This window comes from Cololabis saira, chromosome 11 (genome assembly GCF_033807715.1).
Source record: "Cololabis saira isolate AMF1-May2022 chromosome 11, fColSai1.1, whole genome shotgun sequence".
NCBI lineage: Eukaryota > Metazoa > Chordata > Actinopteri > Beloniformes > Belonidae > Cololabis > Cololabis saira.
Window position 1 is genome coordinate 12,887,643 of NC_084597.1, and position 19,246 is coordinate 12,906,888.

At 40.4% G+C, this 19,246-nt stretch overlaps 1 protein-coding gene across 3 annotated transcripts in view; it reads left to right on the forward strand.

Moving 5' to 3' along the window:
* Positions 1 to 19,246, forward strand: part of ntng2b (netrin g2b) — a 112,601-nt gene that overhangs the window by 47,117 nt on the left and 46,238 nt on the right. For all 3 annotated transcript variants that reach the window (XM_061733752.1, XM_061733753.1, XM_061733754.1), the window contains exons 4-5: positions 12,105 to 12,277; positions 18,486 to 18,515. In XM_061733752.1, the coding sequence (XP_061589736.1) occupies positions 12,105 to 12,277; positions 18,486 to 18,515 (203 nt within the window). The remainder of the gene's footprint in view (positions 1 to 12,104; positions 12,278 to 18,485; positions 18,516 to 19,246) is intronic.

The window sequence follows — 19,246 nt, forward strand, 5'->3', positions numbered from 1 at the left end:
TCGCAAAAATGTGCGATGAAAGTATTGAAAAGATGCACACTTATTCCTGCTTCCCTCGCTAATGCAGGGGAGGTCAGATATAGATTACCTGTTTAGTCTTGAGAGAGACTGGAGGTGCACCTGAGAAGATGAATAATAGAGAGAGAGAGAGAAAGAGAGAAGAAAGTGAAGTGTGGTGGAGAGCAGAGGGAATGGCTCCTGCTGCCACGGTGGGCTGCACTCGAGGAAAAATCGATCCCCTCCCTTCAGAGAAAGAAATTTATGAAGCTGGAACATAAACGCAGTCATGTCCAATTAGCTGCTGTGAATTTACGAGGCCAGGCAGGGGAGGAAGTGGGAGGGGACGTGGCGATAAAGACATCAGCGGAAGCCAATAAGGCGTGCTGCTGATCAATGATCGCAACACAATGCAACTCCCGCCCTATGCTTGGTAACTTCCAGTTGTGATTGGGATGCACTCTGTTGGCTCTGCTTACAGAAAACTATGTAAGTAACTACTCACTCCTTTTTTTAAATTACATCTGCTCAGTGTGCGGGTTTTACCTGTACATCCATCTGACCACATAAATTGAAAATGCATCATGAGAAGGATTGAAAACGACGACCTGTCGCTTCACTGAAATGAAACAAAAACACCAGAATTCTTCTTTTTTGCTTTAAGAAAATATAGTTGTGAGTTTTGCTTTTCTGTGTAATGATCACCTTATATATTTTAGACTAATACTTTCAGATGAAACTGATCAAAGATGGAAACCAAAAACAGAAAAAGCTGTGACGGATGAGGATAAAGCATAGCATGCATGCTCCGTTGGGGACGGTACCTGTACTCCATGGTTCTCCTCAGCTATGCCGCATCATGTGTGCCGAATGTGTTTGATATGATCTTGTTTTAAAACTGCATGAATGCCAAAACAGAGATCATAAAGATGATCCCATCAGCTATGGATAAATGATGGTTGTTGATGTGGTGTCGTGAAATAAAGATCACTGGTGAGCGGCTTAGGCTGAACACCAGGGGAAGTTTTTAAAGCAAAACTACACTGGTAAAATATAAAACACTTGTAAAATCCATCCCTGCCTATGAGCAATTAAATTCATTGTCTTCTTTCTACTTCCTCACTGAGATGTCCACAAATTACAGGCAGTATACAACTTACAAGCACTTAGGGCTGCATCTCGACAGGTCTCCGGGAGTTGGTATTTAGAAGAAAGGGGGCTTTTTTGGAGGGGGCCATAAAGAAATGGGAATTAAAACAGCTTGTTTCAGACAAGATGGACTGAGTATGCAGTACCGACTGCATACTGAAGGATTTTTTTTTTTTTGATCCCATTTGGACATGGAATTATAAAACTCTGAGCTCTTTAGTGGAGTCTCAAAAATCAAAAGAAGAAAAAAAGCACTAGAATATTGGCTTACTTTCTCTTTTTTAAAGTACAATGCCAAAACTTTCAAATTTTTTGTCAACTTCGATAAAACCCGTCATCAAAAATGTTTATCCAGTGTCACTCAGATTAAACTTTTGAATCAACATAATGAGGAAAAATTGGAATCTTGCCTGATAGTGATGGGTTTCATCATTGTAAATTCATGTAACCTTTTCACATATTACTGTACTTATATTTACAAAAAATGCTTTGGTCGTTGGATCTATAAACCTAACTGGACATTAGGGATGGGCGGTATGGACTAAAAAATGTATCACGATAATTTCTGGCATTTATCCCGATAACGATAAAAATAACGATAAAAAAAATACTTTTTCTTTCTTTCTTTCTTTCTTTCTTTCTTTCTTTCTTTCTTTCTTTCTTTCTTTCTTTCTTTCTTTCTTTCTTTCTTTCTTTCTTTCTTTCTTTCTTTCTTTCTTTACTTCAGGCTAATTTCTTTCTTTCTTTCAGGCTCATTTCTTTCTTTCCTTCTTTCTTTATTTCAGGCTCATTTCTTTCTTTCTTTCTTTCTTTCTTTCTTTCTTTCTTTCTTTCTTTCTTTCTTTCTTTCAGGTTCATTTCTTACTTTCAGGGTCATTTCTTTCTTTCTTACTTTCTTTCTTTCTTTCTTTCTTTCAGGTTCATTTCTTTCTTTCTTTCTTTCTTTCAGGCTCATTTCTTTCTTTCTTTCTGGCTCATTTCCTTAATTTATCATTTTTACCGTGAGATGACAAATTCTTACCGTGGGGAATATTTTTGACGGTTTATCGTGAACGGTAAAATATCACCCATTCCTACTGGACATACAGTATGTCTGAGGAGTTCCAGTGTTCAACTTCTTCCCAAAAGGTCAGGTACATTACATCAGTGTACAGATTATTTCATATGACAGATGTCATTCCAGTAAATAATCCACGCTGTCATTAAGCTGCTCAGGAAATTCAACTTTAAAAAATAAATACAACACTAATGTATTTCTGGGTGTAACATGTCATCACTGGACAGAAAAACCAGAGTAACGGTAGATGGTGAATAGGTGCAACTTCAAAAACTAGCAGTGATGACAAAATGCACATCAGACATGAAACTATTCATACAAGTCCACAAGAAAAGAGCTACAAAGGTGCTGTACTGATTTTACAGTAGAGCAGAATAAAAGCTAACTTGACACAGATGAGAACAGATCCATTAAAATCACAGCTGTCTGCACCAAATTCCTGTTTTTTTCATTATGCAAAGCTGCCTATTAAATCCTTCAGATTCATCTGGCTGACCTCGCGTTGCCCTTTTTTTTTCCCTTACACTTGCTATTTTGTGACCTTTCTGAAACCCTTTTTGTTTATCATTATTTTGCATGCCTTCCTTTGTTCATTTCTTTCTAAATGTCATATAAATGCAAAATGTATTTTTTTTTCCATTTCAGTTCAGTTCAAAAATACTTTATGGGTAACAGTGACTGCGTTTACATGCCGTCGATAACCCTTTTAAAACCCGAATATTGGCAATAACCCGAATTTGCACGGACATGTAAACACTAATAACCCCTTTGAATAACCCGAATTTGCTCATATTCGGGTTTTTAAAAACCTGAATATGAGCCCTGGGTTACTCCTTTTAAAACCCGAATATTCGGTCATTTAAACGTCAAACGGAATATCCCGATCAAACGGAACATGAATTTGTTTTCTGCACATGCTCTGTTCACAAGGAATCTTGGTCTTTTGAGTCCAGGAAGTTCTTATAAACACGGAGAAACGCAAGACCATGCCACACTTTTGGAGTGAGGAGGAGACTAATCATTTTATAAATGTAATGAAGGATATGAACATTTTGGCATTTGTAGACGGTAGAAAGTACCGGGATAGCGAGATTTACAAGAAGGTGAGCGAAAAGTTGTGCGAAGCAGCATTTGTTTTGAATTTGGATACAGGAAGAAGAAGCAGAAATGACGGTAATTGCGTCATCACGTCATCACGTTCTCCCTTCGTCGCTGGTTTGAACCAGATATTCCGAATGATTAATTACCATGTATAGATGTATACCTGTTTGCTCACGCATGTAAACGGAATATTCAGAATGTTTCAGTAACCGGAATATTAGCAACAAACCCGAATTTTGACTGCATGTAAACATAGTCAGTGTATACAGCATTAAAAGACAGGCTACGGAATTTTTTGGGGATGACATCACTTTTGTTGATGTATGAAATAAAACATTTCTCCCTCCCTCCAACCCTCCTTTAGAAAATATGCACTCAAATCAATCGAAGCCCCCGCTATCCCAGTTCATGTGCACAAACATTTACCCTCCCACAGTTATTGGAGATTGGCTGGAGCAATGTTGGTCATGGTTTGGATGCACAGTGCCTCCATTCTCACATCTCCATGGGCAGAGATCTTCTGCATTTTCTACACAAAATTGCTTACCCTACCTTTAAATGTGTGACACTTAAATAGAGAAAGGTTTGGCTCACATACCCACTGCACATTTTCAATTGTACATTGTAAATGTGCAGGTATTAAAGCATCAAAGTCGCCTGTATCTCATTGATCAAGTGTTTTTTGTTTGTTTGAAGGTTTTTTTGCTCCCTTTCCCACGGTTGTCTATGGTCAGCCCTTTCATGGCTCCATGAGTTGCATATACAGCAGTCAGAGCGGTGGATGGTGTGGTGGTTTGGACTGCTTGTTCAGTTTCATTTTTAATCCTCATCTTGGGCCTTTTTGTACGGATCATTTTTAAACTTCCTGTTTTCAAGGGTTTTTTTTCTCCAAGTGCTCCAGTTTCTTAAAAGACAACTGTGAAAATAAAATGGTAATTTTAGGCTACGTTTACACATAGCGGGGTATTTACAAAAACGGATATTTCCCCCTCTACGTTTTGAAAAATATCCTCGTTTACACGAACCCGCATAAATATGCTGTTTAGGGTGCTATGAGCATCCAAACCTGCAGGGGGCAGTGTAACGAGAAGCATAAAGTTATGCTAGCCAATCAGAATCCTGGAAAAAAACGTCAACAAATGACACGTGTGAAGCCTGAATAATATGGTTCCGCGTTAAATCGATGGCGTAACCTACGTACGGTGCGCGTCGCCGCGTACCCTACGCCGTAGGCTCTGCGTTGGTGCAACACGGAACCATAAATCAGCTTTGACTGCCAGTTACTTCCAAGATGGAACAAGAGTCCTTCGTTTGGAGTGACAGAGAAGTGGAGTTACTTTTAAGTGTGACTTTAGAATATAAAACAGGTAAAATACAAGAAAATATCGACGGTGGCCAAACAAATTGTAAACACAAGTCGCACAAATGATGCTGGTGACGTTTCTGTTACATAATGTGACGTTCTTTAGCCTAAATGTCCGTTTCTCTCCGTTTACAAGCAAACGTGAAAACGGAGTTTTTGAAAATCTCCACTTTGGCCGGAGTTTTCAGAAATGATCGTTTTTGGTGACTTTGAGCTTCGTTTTCGTGTAAACGAACGGCCAAAACGCATGAAAACGCCACCGTTTTTGCTCCGTGTAAACGGGGCCTTAAAGTGGCCACAGGTATAAATCCAAGGACACTTGTCTATTTTTGAATCAGCTCAGTGTCAACCCCCCATTACCCTGAATAAAACAAGGGTAGAGTTTAGAGATAAATGGGGGAACTTCTCCAAAAACAGCCACAACACACTGTACCTGTCAGACTCTCCCTCTCGTATTACCACGGCAGGTCGGACGAGCAGCGGTGAAGGAGTTGTGTGGAATGGTCATTCTCTGTGACGGCTGATTGAACACAGAATAGAGGAGGGAGACCTCCTGCTGTGTCAGAGCGGCATCAATACGGCCTGTCATCGCAGGTTAGCACATGTCCCCGCAGACCCTCCTTCTCCTCCTCCTCCTCCGGGTCTCGCTGCCACAGCCAGAGTCAGGCCGACTGTCATGGCTTTGACACAGCTGCCCTAATCTCAGCTGTACCGACTGCTCATTCTCCCGGATCATTTATATCCCCCTTATTTTCTCCTCTGCCCACTCTTCTAAAGCAGATGTCCACAGCCCAATTTACCCAATACACTCCTCAGTGAACACTGGTGCAATGAGCAGAACCAGAAGAGCTAAATGGGTTTCGGCTGCATGGACTGACGGAAGGGAATACAACGAAAGAGATGAGGGATAAATGGAAAACAACAGAGAGAAGAGAAAGACCACAGCTACAGTAGATGGACTTTGGGAACAAAAGCAGAGAAATGCAGTGGGAGAAGAGTAAAAAAAAAAAAAGAATCTGAGCGAAGGGACTGATAACTGTGTCCCTGACGGGGGATAAAAGAATACACGTCAACTACAGTAAAAAGACAGATAAGCACCATTAACTGCTGCTTCCAGCTGCTTTTTCAGACTCTGCCACCACATGACTTCCCCTTGATGTTTGTTTATCTTCTTCTTATTTATCCCTCTAATTGCTGCAAGTCTTGTGTCTAAAACAGGAAGACCCAAATCATTAAACACTGAGGGTCGAAATAACTTTGGGAAGACGGAGCTGAACTACAGTAGACAAGATACAGTTAGATAACACTTCTGTAGAGTCTTTTGAATGCTGATACTTATTCAATTCAAAATACTTTATTAATTCAAAAGATGCATGTGACATTACATCAATTTGCAAAAGCATGTTTTAAAGGGGACCTATTATGAAAAACACGTTTTTTCTTGCTTTAACATATATAAAGTGGTCTCCCCTCAGCCTGCCAACTCAGAGAAGGAGGAAAGCAACCAAATTCTGCAGTGTCTGTACAGCCGCCCGGATGAGCCGTCCAGTGCGATGTGGCTTCTACGAGCCGTTCAGATTCTGTGAATGCGTGAAACCACGCCCACAACTAAGGCCGCGTTCAGACTGCAGGCAAATATCCGATTTTTAGCCCATCCAGATTGAAACTGGATGACTCTTTTGAAGTCTGAACAGTCCCAAACCGCATGATATCGAAACCACCTCCAGGAGGTAGTTTCATATCCGATCCATATCTCATTTGGGCAGATGCGTGTCAGTCTGAACAGTCCAAACACTCATATCGGATATGACTGTCCCAGACGCTCCAAACCACCCGCCCATTTCCAGTTGTGGAGCTACTCATCCTTTCACAGAGAGCATGTACAATCTCTGATGTCACGTCAAAAACTATTATTTGTAGTTTGAGTGTTGCAAATTCACATTACAAATCATGTTTTAATAGCAGAAAAAAAGACCGCATTTCCACGTAGGTGCGGGTCGCCGCGTACCCTACGCCGTAGGTCTGCGTCGGTGTAACGCGGAACCATAAATCAGCCTTCAGTCGCGCTGTGAGCCTGAACCTGCAGCCCGTCAGCCCCTCTCCTCCTAGGAGGAGAAGTTATGGAGCCAGGCTGCCAGTTATTAATTGCTGGTTCGTTTTGTTAACTCTGAGCTTTGTTGGTTGGTTTGTTAGTTTGCTGGTGGTTTTGTTCTGAACACCTTTCTCTGTTTCTCATTTTGCTGGGACGCCGGGTCCCTCCGCCGATCACACAACTTTTGCTGTATGCGTTCATTGTTATGTCTAAAAATGATGCGCAGTGCCGACCCAATCAGAAACGGTAGGCTACAGATATTTTGGGATTTTTTATATATATAAAAGAAATACATGACTTCACACAATACACGCGCTGGGTGACGCCTCCGCTCCGACGTCGTTGCTACGGCAACCCGTCAGATCAGTCAATGATGTGGCGCAGTCTGAACAGAGCCATATCCGATATGGACACTTGCTAAAAACAGTGTGGACAGTCAGCCCTGAAAATCGGATATGAGAAGGAATCAGATATATATCAGATTTGCCTGCAGTCTGAACGCGGCCTAACTCCGCCGGCCGGAGCTTCCGCCATTTTTCCGTAGCGGTTTATCGTGTCATTCAGGCAGCCAATCAGCACAGTGCCTCATTATCATAGCCCCGCCCACTCAGAATCCCGCATAGAGAAGGAGGTTAGAAACGGGGAAGATAAAGACATGGCTCAGAGGCTGAATATCTAATTTATTTAGCAAAAACAATCAAAAGCTTGTTTTTAAGACATTCACGGCCTGTTTAAAATAGGTATTAGATGCCATAATAGGTCCCCTTTAAGCTACATGTTTAGACACTAACCAATGACTTATGAGTCATGAGTGAAAATGATTCCTGCTGGAATTTCTCTTTCTTCTCTTTATTGTTATTGGCTTTTGTTAATTATTTTGTCATCTTGTAGCCCACTGAGGCTGAAAGGAGTCAGTCAGTGTGGATTATATAACATTACATGACCTGGGGCTTTGACACTTGGTGCTAGGATTCAGTCAATACTTGTAAATTTGGGAGATGAAATCTCCATGGAAAAATTTCACCGGTTTCAATTACTTACACATCACTTGAAGCACACTTGATTTTTTTTTTCTTAATTTTTCCAACCACGTTCCACTTTTTTTTGACTGGTAGTGTTCATAGTTGTTCATAAGCAGGGCATCCATTGAAACTAATGTGGAAGTCAGTGTTTCATATAAGAAAGAACAATTTTCCTGGATTATGGAGCCAAATCAAGGCCAAAAGTTTTGCTAATTTGAAAATAAAATTTGAACCTGAAAATTATTTTTTACAGTTTCAATTTTTTTTTCAGTATCAGATCTTTTTTTCAGTTTCATAACTTTTTTTTCAGTTGCACATCTTTTTTTTTTCAGTTTCAAATCTTTTTTTTCAGTTTCAAATTTTTTTTCAGTTTCGGACTTTGGGCCCCGATCTGGCGTAGGGGGCGTGGCATCAACTGAGAGGGGCGTGGCATCATGAGTGACAGCAGAACAGAGAAGGCGGGGGACGTTCCTCAGTCATGTTGCCTTCAGGAATCGTAGGTTGCAGAAGTTATCAGTAGAAGTATGATTCAACACTGTATATACACTATATTCACGTGATTGGCAGTGGAAAAAACTGATACTAGTGACACATTTCTGTTTAAAAAGCTTTTTTGGCGTCCACCCCGCCATCGCAAACGATACTGCGATGCGTTCACGGTAGTATGTGGAAGTGGGAAATGTCATACTTTAAAGTGTGGCTGTTGAACTGTACAGTCTGGCATAGTTTATTGCTTTTATACTGCGATTGGTGCCAAGTACGGTCTAAAACAGCTTTTTAAACAGAAATGTGTCACTAACATCAGTTTTTTCCACTGCCAATCACGAATCAAACTTCTACTGATAACTTCTGCAACCTACGTTTCCTGAAGGCAACATGACTGAGGAACGTCCCCCGCATTCTCTGTTATGCTGAAAAAAAAAGAATTTTCAGATTCAAATTTTATTTTCAAATTAGCAAAACTTTTGGCCTTGATTTGGCTCCATACTGTATTAGCCAACATTGTTTTCTACAGTTTAAAATTGTTTTAATTTCATCCAATTATAAATTGGACCGCCAGTAAATTTGCTATTTTGCGTCACTTTAAAAAGGTGTGACACACATGTACACTCTGTATGTTATATAATAATATATAATATCTGTATAAAAACCTCATCTCGGGGCATCTTAGAGTTTGTCAGCTTGAAATCAGGGGAGTACATGTACATATACATGCTTACATGTACATGTTTAAACAAAAAACAACATTATTATGGCATTTCTCACAGAAAAACGGCTCCATAGTGCTGCTAGCGGTAAAGCAGTCTGAACGGTAACACTGACCCATAATCAGCTAATTAAACCCCCACCTTGAAAGTGGTCTCTAATTTGCACTCCTCACTTTCTTCCATCTCTACTACTGCCTACTCTTTCTGTGCTCTCCATTTTCCACCTTTGTTTATTTCATCCTCCCTCTTCCTTGCTCTTGAAGTAAACAGACAGGATTGTTGTACATCCAGCTGTCCCGTCGTAACTTCCTTCAGCTCATAGCTGCTACTCCTGCTTTGATGACTCTGCAGTGAAGGCAGACATCTTGCACATTAACATATGATTGTGCCCATGTATTATTTGTGTGTAAAGGGACTGAATAGAGGGATAAGGAAAAATCCCAGAGCAAGCTGTCATCTGAAAGACGGAGTGCAAAGAGACACGGCACATGAAAAGTTGGAATGTCACATCATTCATGCGGAAGGAGTGCAAGGTTGGAAGTGCTCCTGGTCTTCATGGGCTGCAGTATGAGACAGAGGACAGAGAGGAAGGTCAAGGGGGGTGAGGAGTCCATGAAGTTTCATGCTGCAATGTTGTATGATTCAAACTTTCTTCAGAATTAACAGAAGTTTATGTTAAAACGTAGGCTAAAAGCAGCTTTTCATTATAAACACATATTTCAAACTCATGCAGGCTTTAATATGAGTCCAAATCGTGTGAGCTGTCTAAATAATTGACAAACCTGAGGCCGTGTCTTTGAGTATGAGGCATCCATTAGGCCTGAATGACACAAACTGCACAGCAATGTCCCTTGAAAATCGCTCCTTTCTTCTGTATTGATTTAAACTACAACTCCTGCGCTCAGCTCTTCCACTTGCAAGACCAGACAGATGAGATTTATCAGCAAGGATGCCGGAGATGAGAAGTAGTGATATGTTCGGCACTGTCAGTCATTCAGCGCAGGCATTAGTCACTGCGTGTCTGCATCTCTGATTTGTTGTGTGTCGCCGACACTCTCAGACAAATGCATCACAACCCCATGAAGCAGAAACACATGCGGGCACACACACGCACACACCTTTTTCATTTGGTACACATTCACCTGCACATATACACAATTTTCTCCATGAAAAAGAGATGTTCAATTTCTGTCTTCCCTAAGTGGACAGCTCGTGTCCTTCAGAATGCAGGCAGAAAACAAGGCCCTGTTGGTGGATGGATTCTCCGCAGCATATCCTGTCAGCATGTTCACTGATCAGAGAAGAAGGGGGACGGGGAGGGGGATAATTTATAAGACTGCAAGCTACCCACATGATATAAAACGCAACCTGGAGATTGACTGCCTCCTTTCGTTCTCGTGAACCTTCTGTGTCCAATTTTCAATCCTCAGTATTTTTTGCATATGCAATGCTGCAAACAGTGACTGGCATTTGAACTGCCCGCACAAAAATAAAATAAAAAGATAAAAAAAACATTTGTGAGTGAGCACAATAGATTAGTGTGAGCAGGGAAGATTGAAGTCATCGTCCCGCCAGAATACAGAGGCCATTCTTTGAATATTTGATGCAGACGGATAGCTGTTCACTCCAGTGGAACAAACTGGATTGGAGTCCGGTCGCTCATCTGGAAAAGGCTGTAATTTAAAGTCGTACTTGCAGAGTGTCCTTAAGATCCTCATTTCCTTCCTGGCAGAACTTCAACCTCCAGATCAGCCCACCTGGGCCCTGCCCTCTGCAGAGTCAATGTGCACATATGCACGCGCAAGGACATGAAGGTTTTAAAGGGAGTAATCATAACATTTTTTGCTCCCGAATAGAGGTGTTTGATGGTGAGCGGGTAAATTAATTTGTTTTTTGAATTAGATCTACAGTGAAAAGCTGTAACGGTTTGCTTCAGTTCTTTTAAAAGATGAAAATATAATCAAGATAAAATTCTATTGAATGGCCTTTGCTGGAGTAAAATGCTTTTTTACATCTCTAAATGTTTGGGTTTCTTCCGGGTCTCAATAAAGAACCCGTTAGTCACTGGCTTTCTTTTAATTTGTGTGTTTATTTATTTTTAATTTTTTTGGGGGGCGTGTACTTTTTCTCCTCATTCACTGTTTGGTTTGTCTGAGTGATAAGAAGGAGTTGGTTAGCATTTGGGTTCAAGGACACATTATTGTTACATCCAGCAGCCATCCACTAGCCGACCCAAAAACTGTGCTTACAGAAACAGTAAAAATGAATAAATACACATAACAATTAAAACAAAGGTAAATAAAGTTTCTTGATTGGGAAAAGATCATAATTAGGGGTAAGTCCAAATCCTCAATCAGGAACCTTTGGCTGAGAAACGGATGACAGTTTCTAGAAGCTCAACATTTGATTTTAACCCAGCTGTATTAGCTACTTGTTTGACTTAAAATTGTAAAGCAATGTTTCTTTGCTTGTCTTTTTTCTGAGTGACTTTTAAGACAGAAATAGTTTTTTTTTCCTCTTGTTTAACTCTGTGACAATAAACCTGAGATAGTAGCAACTCTCAAGGGTATTCCATCACTGTTTGTATTTCATCTGCCTCTTTCTTTAAACACTTATTCCTGATTAATTTTCGACTCGTGCATGGAAACATGCATATATATATATATATATATATATATATATATATATATATATATATATATATATATATATATATATATATATATTAGATGCATGCCATAAGTTATTTTTGGATTACAGTTTTTCTTACTGTGTCATCCTCTCAGGTGTAATTACAAGATCCTCTTCTTTTCAACATTTTGTTTTACACCTGGAAAACAATACGGTTTAGTTCCATGAGACACGAGCACCGTTTCTGTTCACGAGATCCTCAACAATCAGTAGATGTACTCATCGGCTTTTAGGTCCTTGGGTAAAAACCTCCTTAATTATTTAACCTCATTAAAACTGCGTGAAAACAAGAGTGTGATTACAACTTCATCGGGCTTCCTTGTGTGGAATCAGTGGGATGCACTCTGCCTCTCATACATGCACACATGTCACATGAACATTTCATCTCACATATGTCAACTGTCTCCTCTCGTTCCCTTTAAAGGTGTAAGTGTAACCTCCATGCCTCCCAGTGCCTGCTGATTGATGGGAACCTCCAGTGCCAGTGTGAACACAACACCACGGGCCAGGACTGCCAGCGATGCAAGAAGGGCTTCAAAGCCAAGTCCTGGAAAGCAGGTTCCTACCTGCCACCACCCACCGGAACCGCCAACACCTGTACGTACCTTCCTCAGCTTGTTCTCTGTGTTTATCAGGGTGATACTGTATGCACACCAACTCCTTCCTCACTTTAGATGTATGTCAGGTACCTTTTCAAAAAGCAGATGTATTATTGATTAATGTATCTATTGGGCCATAATTCTAATTTTGTTTCAAAAACTAAACATAGCCTATTATGCCCGATGTGTTATATTTGATGCCTACATTTCTGAGACCTCGGCACAAACTTCATAATCAAAACAATAAATAAAAAAGGGAAACAAAAAAAAAGGGGAAAAAATGATCCAATGTATTCATACAGATTTAAAAAATAAATATTAGAAAATAGTTGACGGGTATTTTTGATTTTAGTATAAAATGAACAGCTAAGATAGAAAGAAATTTGAATTTTTTGTGTACATTCAGTTCACTATAGACATTTTTAATTGCTTTTTCTACCAAATTTCTTGACTGACAAATGTAGATCTTGTTACCTAGGGATGTAGGTGATATAGCAGAAGATTACAACAAATATCCAGAAGACAGCTGTACACTCACATACAATACATTATGTTATGTTTTTTATAAAAACCAATCTATGAAATGTAACTACACAGAATAGTAAGTAGCTGTGATCTGTGGGACTTGACTACACACTGCTATTAAAACATGTTAACAAAAACTAATTTCCCAGTATATTATGACTCTTAAAATCAACAGTCAAATCTTTGTCCTGTTGAATATTTTACGTATTTACTGTGACATTAGCTGGGTGTGCTAACAGCTGTCTACTTGTCATACCACGAGCAGCTAGCTTTACAACAGTGGTGGGGGATCCTGGTCTTTGGTGGCCGCAGTCGTGCATGTTTTAGATGTCGCCTTGCGTGAACACACCTCATTCAAATGAAATGGTCATTTCAGCTTGTTCAGCAACTCTGTTGGTGACACAGCTATTAAGTAGCACGGTGTGCTGAAGCGGGAAAACATCTAAAACATGCAGGATACCGGTCCTCGAGGACCAGGGTTCCCCATCCCTGCCTTACAATCAAATAGGGAAAGTTCAATCAATTGTGGAATAAGCATTTACTGCAACTCTTTAAAGCTGCAACATTATCCAGGTATGCTAGCTGCTAGTTCCTTTTTCATACCAATTTGACTTCCAGATTATTGCAACTCAAAAAAGTTACAGTTCATAGACTGACCACTGGAGGCATGTTAAAATGCCCTACTTTGCAGCAGAAATAAACACATTTACACACTGGTTAAAAAACAACCTGATCTCACAAGATCCGTGAAATGCCCACGACCTCTCACCACTATTTTCCGTGGTACGAACACGGAAAGTGGTATAATTACGTGTGAGCACCACGGATATTGTACCATGCAAAGTCAATGGGATCCGTGGTCGTGATATATACACGGATTATGACATTATTATTATTTATATATCATTCTTTGTTATAGTGGCTAAATTATGCGTTTTTGTCGCGCAAGGTACTGTTTTTTACTGTCAGTTTGTAAAAGCATGTTTTTAACGCTGTTTTAGCAGTGTTTTATTGAGGTTTTAATGGGAGCACCACGGATATAGTACTATGCAAAGGCAATGGGATCCGTGGTCGTGATATATACACGGATTATGACATTATTATTATTTATATATTATTCTTTGTTATAGTGGCTAAATTATGCGTTTTTGTCATGCAAGGTACTGTTTGTTACTGTCAGTTTGTATGACCATGTTTTTAACGCTGTTTTAGCAGTGTTTTATTGAGGTTTTAATGGGAGCACCATGGATATAATACTATGCAAAGTCAATGGGATCCGTGGTCGTGATATATACACGGATTATGACATAATTATTATTTATATATTATTCTTTGTTATAGTGGCTAAATTATGCGTTTTTGTCGCGCAAGGTACTGTTTTTACTGTCAGTTTGTAAAAGCACGTTTTTAACGCTGTTTTAGCAGTGTTTTATTGAGGTTTTAATGGGAGCACTACGGATATAGTACTATGCAAAGTCAATGGGATCCGTGGTCGTGATATATACACGGATTATGACATTATTATTATCTATATATCATTCTTTGTTATAGTGGCTAAATTATGCGTTTTTGTCGCCCAAGGTACTGTTTTTACTGTCAGTTTGTAAAAGCACGTTTTTAACGCTGTTTTAGCAGTGTTTTATTGAGGTTTTAATGGGAGCACCACGGATATAGTACTATGCGAAGTCAATGGGATCCGTCCCCCGATTTGACTGCTGTCATACCATTGAATGAAGGACAAAACGATAACAATCATCCCATAGATATGGGCCAGTAGGGCCCTACTCTACCTACTAGTAGGCGCAGGAGGCTGTTTTTGCCCCTTTTTATTGCTAACCCCATGTTATTAATGCTTGCTATGGAGCTCACACCTCATTATCGCCCCTTTCTATGGCTAACCCCATGTTATTAATGCTCAGTAGGCACAGAAGTTTTGTTATGAAGCTCACACCTCATCTCCCTTTTTTATGTATTTAGCTAGAATTTTAAAACCTGAACAATAGAATTCAACGTAAAATGCCGGATCTTGTCCATTAAAAACAATACTTTTTGGAACATAGTGTAACGACCACAGATAAGATAAGGCCTTGCCTGCCTGGGCAACACATCAGCATTTGGCCAACTGGTTATTGCAGTTGACTGCAGGCCCGAAAAGCAACAGACGCGGTGACCTTTGACACTTCCGAAGGTCACACAGATCTGAAACTCCGCACAGTGGATGAAAGTCACCTCCTGATACAGAGTCTAGAATTTCAGCCTCCTAGCTCAAAGCGTTAGTGAACTGTGCAAAAATAGACACGAAATAGGCCTCATAACAATACATAACAGACCTCCTGTGCCTACTGAGCATTAATAACATGTCATAATCGAAGGAGAACTAATTAAAACGGATGTCCTTAACATGAACCTATTGTATTATTTAATTATCAAGGACACTTTGGTTTTTTTTTTTTCTTTAGAAATGTTAAAGATATTAAAAGAAAACCATAACACAATGAGGAACATACCGTGGCGAACAAGTCGTGCCCAGAGCGTGTCTCGAACCACAGTCTCCCAGACCACAGTCAACTGCAATAACCAGTCGGCCAAATGCTGATGTGTTGCCCAGGCGGGCAAGGCCTTATCTTATCTGTGGTCATTACACTATGTTCCAAAAAGTATTGTTTTTAATGGACAAGATCCGGCATTTTTCGTTGAATTCTATTGTTCAGGTTTTAAAATTCTAGCTAAATACCTAAAAAAGGGAGATGAGGTGTGAGCTTCATAACAAAACTTCTGTGCCTACTGAGCATTAATAACATGAGGTTAGCCATAGAAAGGGGCGATAATGAGGTGTGAGCTCCATAGCAAGCATTAATAACATGGGGTTAGCCATAGAAAGGGGCGATAACAGCCTCCTGCGCCTACTAGTAGGTAGAGTAGGGCCCTACTGGCCCATATCTATGGGATGATTGTTATCGTTTTGTCCTTCATTCAATGGTATGACAGCAGTCAAATCGGGTGACGGATCCCATTGACTTCGCATAGTACTATATCCGTGGTGCTCCCATTAAAATCTCAATAAAACACTGTTAAAACAGCGTTAAAAACATGCTTTTACAAACTGACGGTAACAAACAGTGCCTTGCGCCACAAAAACTAATAATTTAGCCACTATAACAAAGAATAATATATAGATAATAATAATAATGTCATAATCCGTGTATATATCACGACCACGGATCCCATTGCCTTTGCATAGTAATATATCCGTGGTGGTCACACGGAATTATACCACTTTCCGTGTTGGTACCACGGAAAATAGGTCGTGGGCATTTCACAGATTTTTGTGAGATCAGGTTGCTTTGCATAGTACTATATCCTTGGTGCTCCCATTAAAACCTCATTAAAACACTGCTAAAACAGCCTTAAAAACGTGCTTTTACAAACTGACAGTAAAAATCAGTACCTTGCGCGACAAAAACGCATAATTTAGCCACTATAACAAAGAATAATATATAGATAATAATAATGTCATAATCCGTGTATATATCACGACCACGGATCCCATTGACTTTGCATAGTACTATATCCATGGTGCTCCCATTAAAACCTCAATAAAACACTGCTAAAACAGCGTTAAAAACGTGCTTTTACAAACTGACAGTAAAAACAGTACCTTGCGCGACAAAAACGCATAATTTAGCCACTATAACAAAGAATGATATATAAATAATAATAATGTCATAATCCGTGTATATATCACGACCACGGATCCCATTGACTTTGCATAGTACTATATCCGTGGCGCTCCCATTAAAACCTCAATAAAAGACTGCTAAAACAGCGTTAAAAACATGTTTTTACAAACTGACAGTAAAAAACAGTACCTTGCGCGACAAAAACGCATAATTTAGCCACTATAACAAAGAATAATATATAAATAATAATAATGTCATAATCCGTGTATATATCACGACCACGGATCCCATTGACTTTGCATGGTACAATATCCGTGGTGCTCACACGTAATTATACCACTTTCCGTGTTGGTACCACGGAAAATAGTGGTGAGAGTTCGTGGGCATTTTTACGGATTTTTGTGAGATCAGGTTGTTAAAAAACCTTAGTCTCTACACATCAATGATATGAGCCACATCAGGTAAAATTATACAAATAACCAATACATTCATGTATAATTAGGGACTTTTGATTGGCATTTGGCTTCGTTAATCGTTAGTCATAATCCCCTCTTCATCAGTCTTCATCATGCTGCAACACTTAGCTAAGCCAGCAGCTGGCTAAAGGCAGCGGCCCGATTTCTGATTTCACCACTGAATAAATATTTGAAAATGAGATATTCCACTGCAAACGTTCACGTGCAGCTTTGCAGCACATTTATACAACGAGCAACGAACAACTACTTTCAGAGTAGCTGATTGCATTGAACTGAACATCCAGGTGGCTTTTCACGGCTGTTGTGTCACTGTTGTAGGCCAGATTGCAGCTGTAAATTTGGTAGGCTGCCTTTACCTTGTCAACACTCAATTTAAAGTGTCGACACACAGCGGTCTTCAGCATGTTGTCTTCCTTTTAATAGTCAAAGTGAACTGCTGCATTATTGCAGGCGACATTCACATCAACCGCCGAGTGAGAGTGTTGCTTTCCTTTTTATTCATTTCATTTAAACTTTACTTAACCGGGAAGAGGCCCAGTGAGACTGAGATTTCTCTTGCAAGATAGGCCGAGCCAAGAGGGCAGCAGCACACTCTCTGAAGGACAACACAGTTATCAAAGCTCTCTCTTCACCACAAGAAAAGTAGGACCGCTGGAGAAAGCTGAAAAGAAAGGGCAAGTTGAAAAATGTTGACAAGGACGCTGAGCTTTCCAAGTTGTCACCTCCGTGCATAGAACGGATCAGAGCTGTACGACAGCAGGGGAATATGTGGGGAGGAAATCCTTTTGGAGACTGTAGCCAGCTACAGTGGCTAGCTTTGATAAAATAATAATCTAGGACAGCCCCTCCCCAGTTTTTTTTTTTTCCCTACACAGATGCACACATGCCCTAGGAGAGACACACACCCACAGAAACACCAGCAGAAGCACATACACGCAAGCATAGGCCTACACCTGTACCTGTGCACACACAGCAGAGAAGCGCACTATTGTCAGCCCTTTTTTCCTGTTGTTACCAACCCAGTTCTAATGGCACTGACACACACCTTCAGCGCTTTTAAAACCTCTGAATCCCATTAGTGGCATTTAAAAATTAAAAAGTTCGCAGCCTGTGCTCCGTTGAAATGCTACACGAAATGGTCACAGCTCAGGAAAGAGTTTGGTCTTGACCCACTGCATTATGCATGCCGCCCAAGTCCGACTAAAAGTAATATCTAAAAGAATATGCAAGAAAAGCAAAACATTTTGACACGAGTGGAGAGAGGGGGCAGACTTCCCTTAAAACAAACATTGATGTGGGCTTTGGATATGAGAGTTTGGGAAGGAGTGAAATTAGGGAGGATGGGAGCATAATTACTCTGGGACATGGAGAGGTGGGCCACAGTAAAACCTTATTTTGCTGAACAGCTCTTTCTGCCAGCTGAGTGTGAGGAATGAGGCAGAGTCAAGTCTTTAGGCAAATTGAATACATAAATAAACACGTTCTCATCTTCTCTTCCTATTTTTTTCCCCCTATTCTCTTTCAGGTACGATTGCTGGTTCCCCCTCCGGTTCTAGTAAGTAATAATGCAAAGCAAAGCAGAAGAGATGATATTCTAATCTCTTTCTCTTCCATATTGGTGTCTCATTCTTTTATTGTTGCGCTGCTTTTGTAATTTTACTTTTAACCCAACATTTCACCAGCTGCATATCTCCTAAACTCCACCTCTCTCCTGTGATGTTCATCCGGCTCTCCAGTCAATCATTTCATTTTCCCTACATCTCTTCTCTCAGTGCAGCAGCTTGGGTCCTATGTGCTTCATTATTAATAGGTCTCTCTGTCGCCATGTCCTTTCATCACAGCACATCACACTAACCTGCACAGGAGGAATTCTTCCACAGTTCTGCTTCTTTATATTTAGACTAACGGCTGTGCTGTTGATGGATTGAAGAGAGGAGGGGATGAGAGAGGGCTCTGCGATCGTTGGTGGATGGAGCAGCAAAGGGAGCTGAGGGAGAAAGAAAGAGAGCAGACAGAGAGAAGAAATGTAGAGAAGGATGTGGGCATATGTTACTGCGTTGTAATGCAGCGCAATTCTGGGTGAAGAGCAAGAGGAGGCAGGAATAAAAGGGAATTTGATTAGGGATTCTCTCTGTGGAGAGGCTCTCAGCCTCCGAGCTGTTAGACAGAAACAATCGGCAAAGTGGCAACATCAACCCTGACAGCACTGGGCTTTTCTCCACATGGCCCAACAGTAAAAAGCTGATGCATGGATAGACTGAGCAATTGGACTGCACTGCAGAGGGC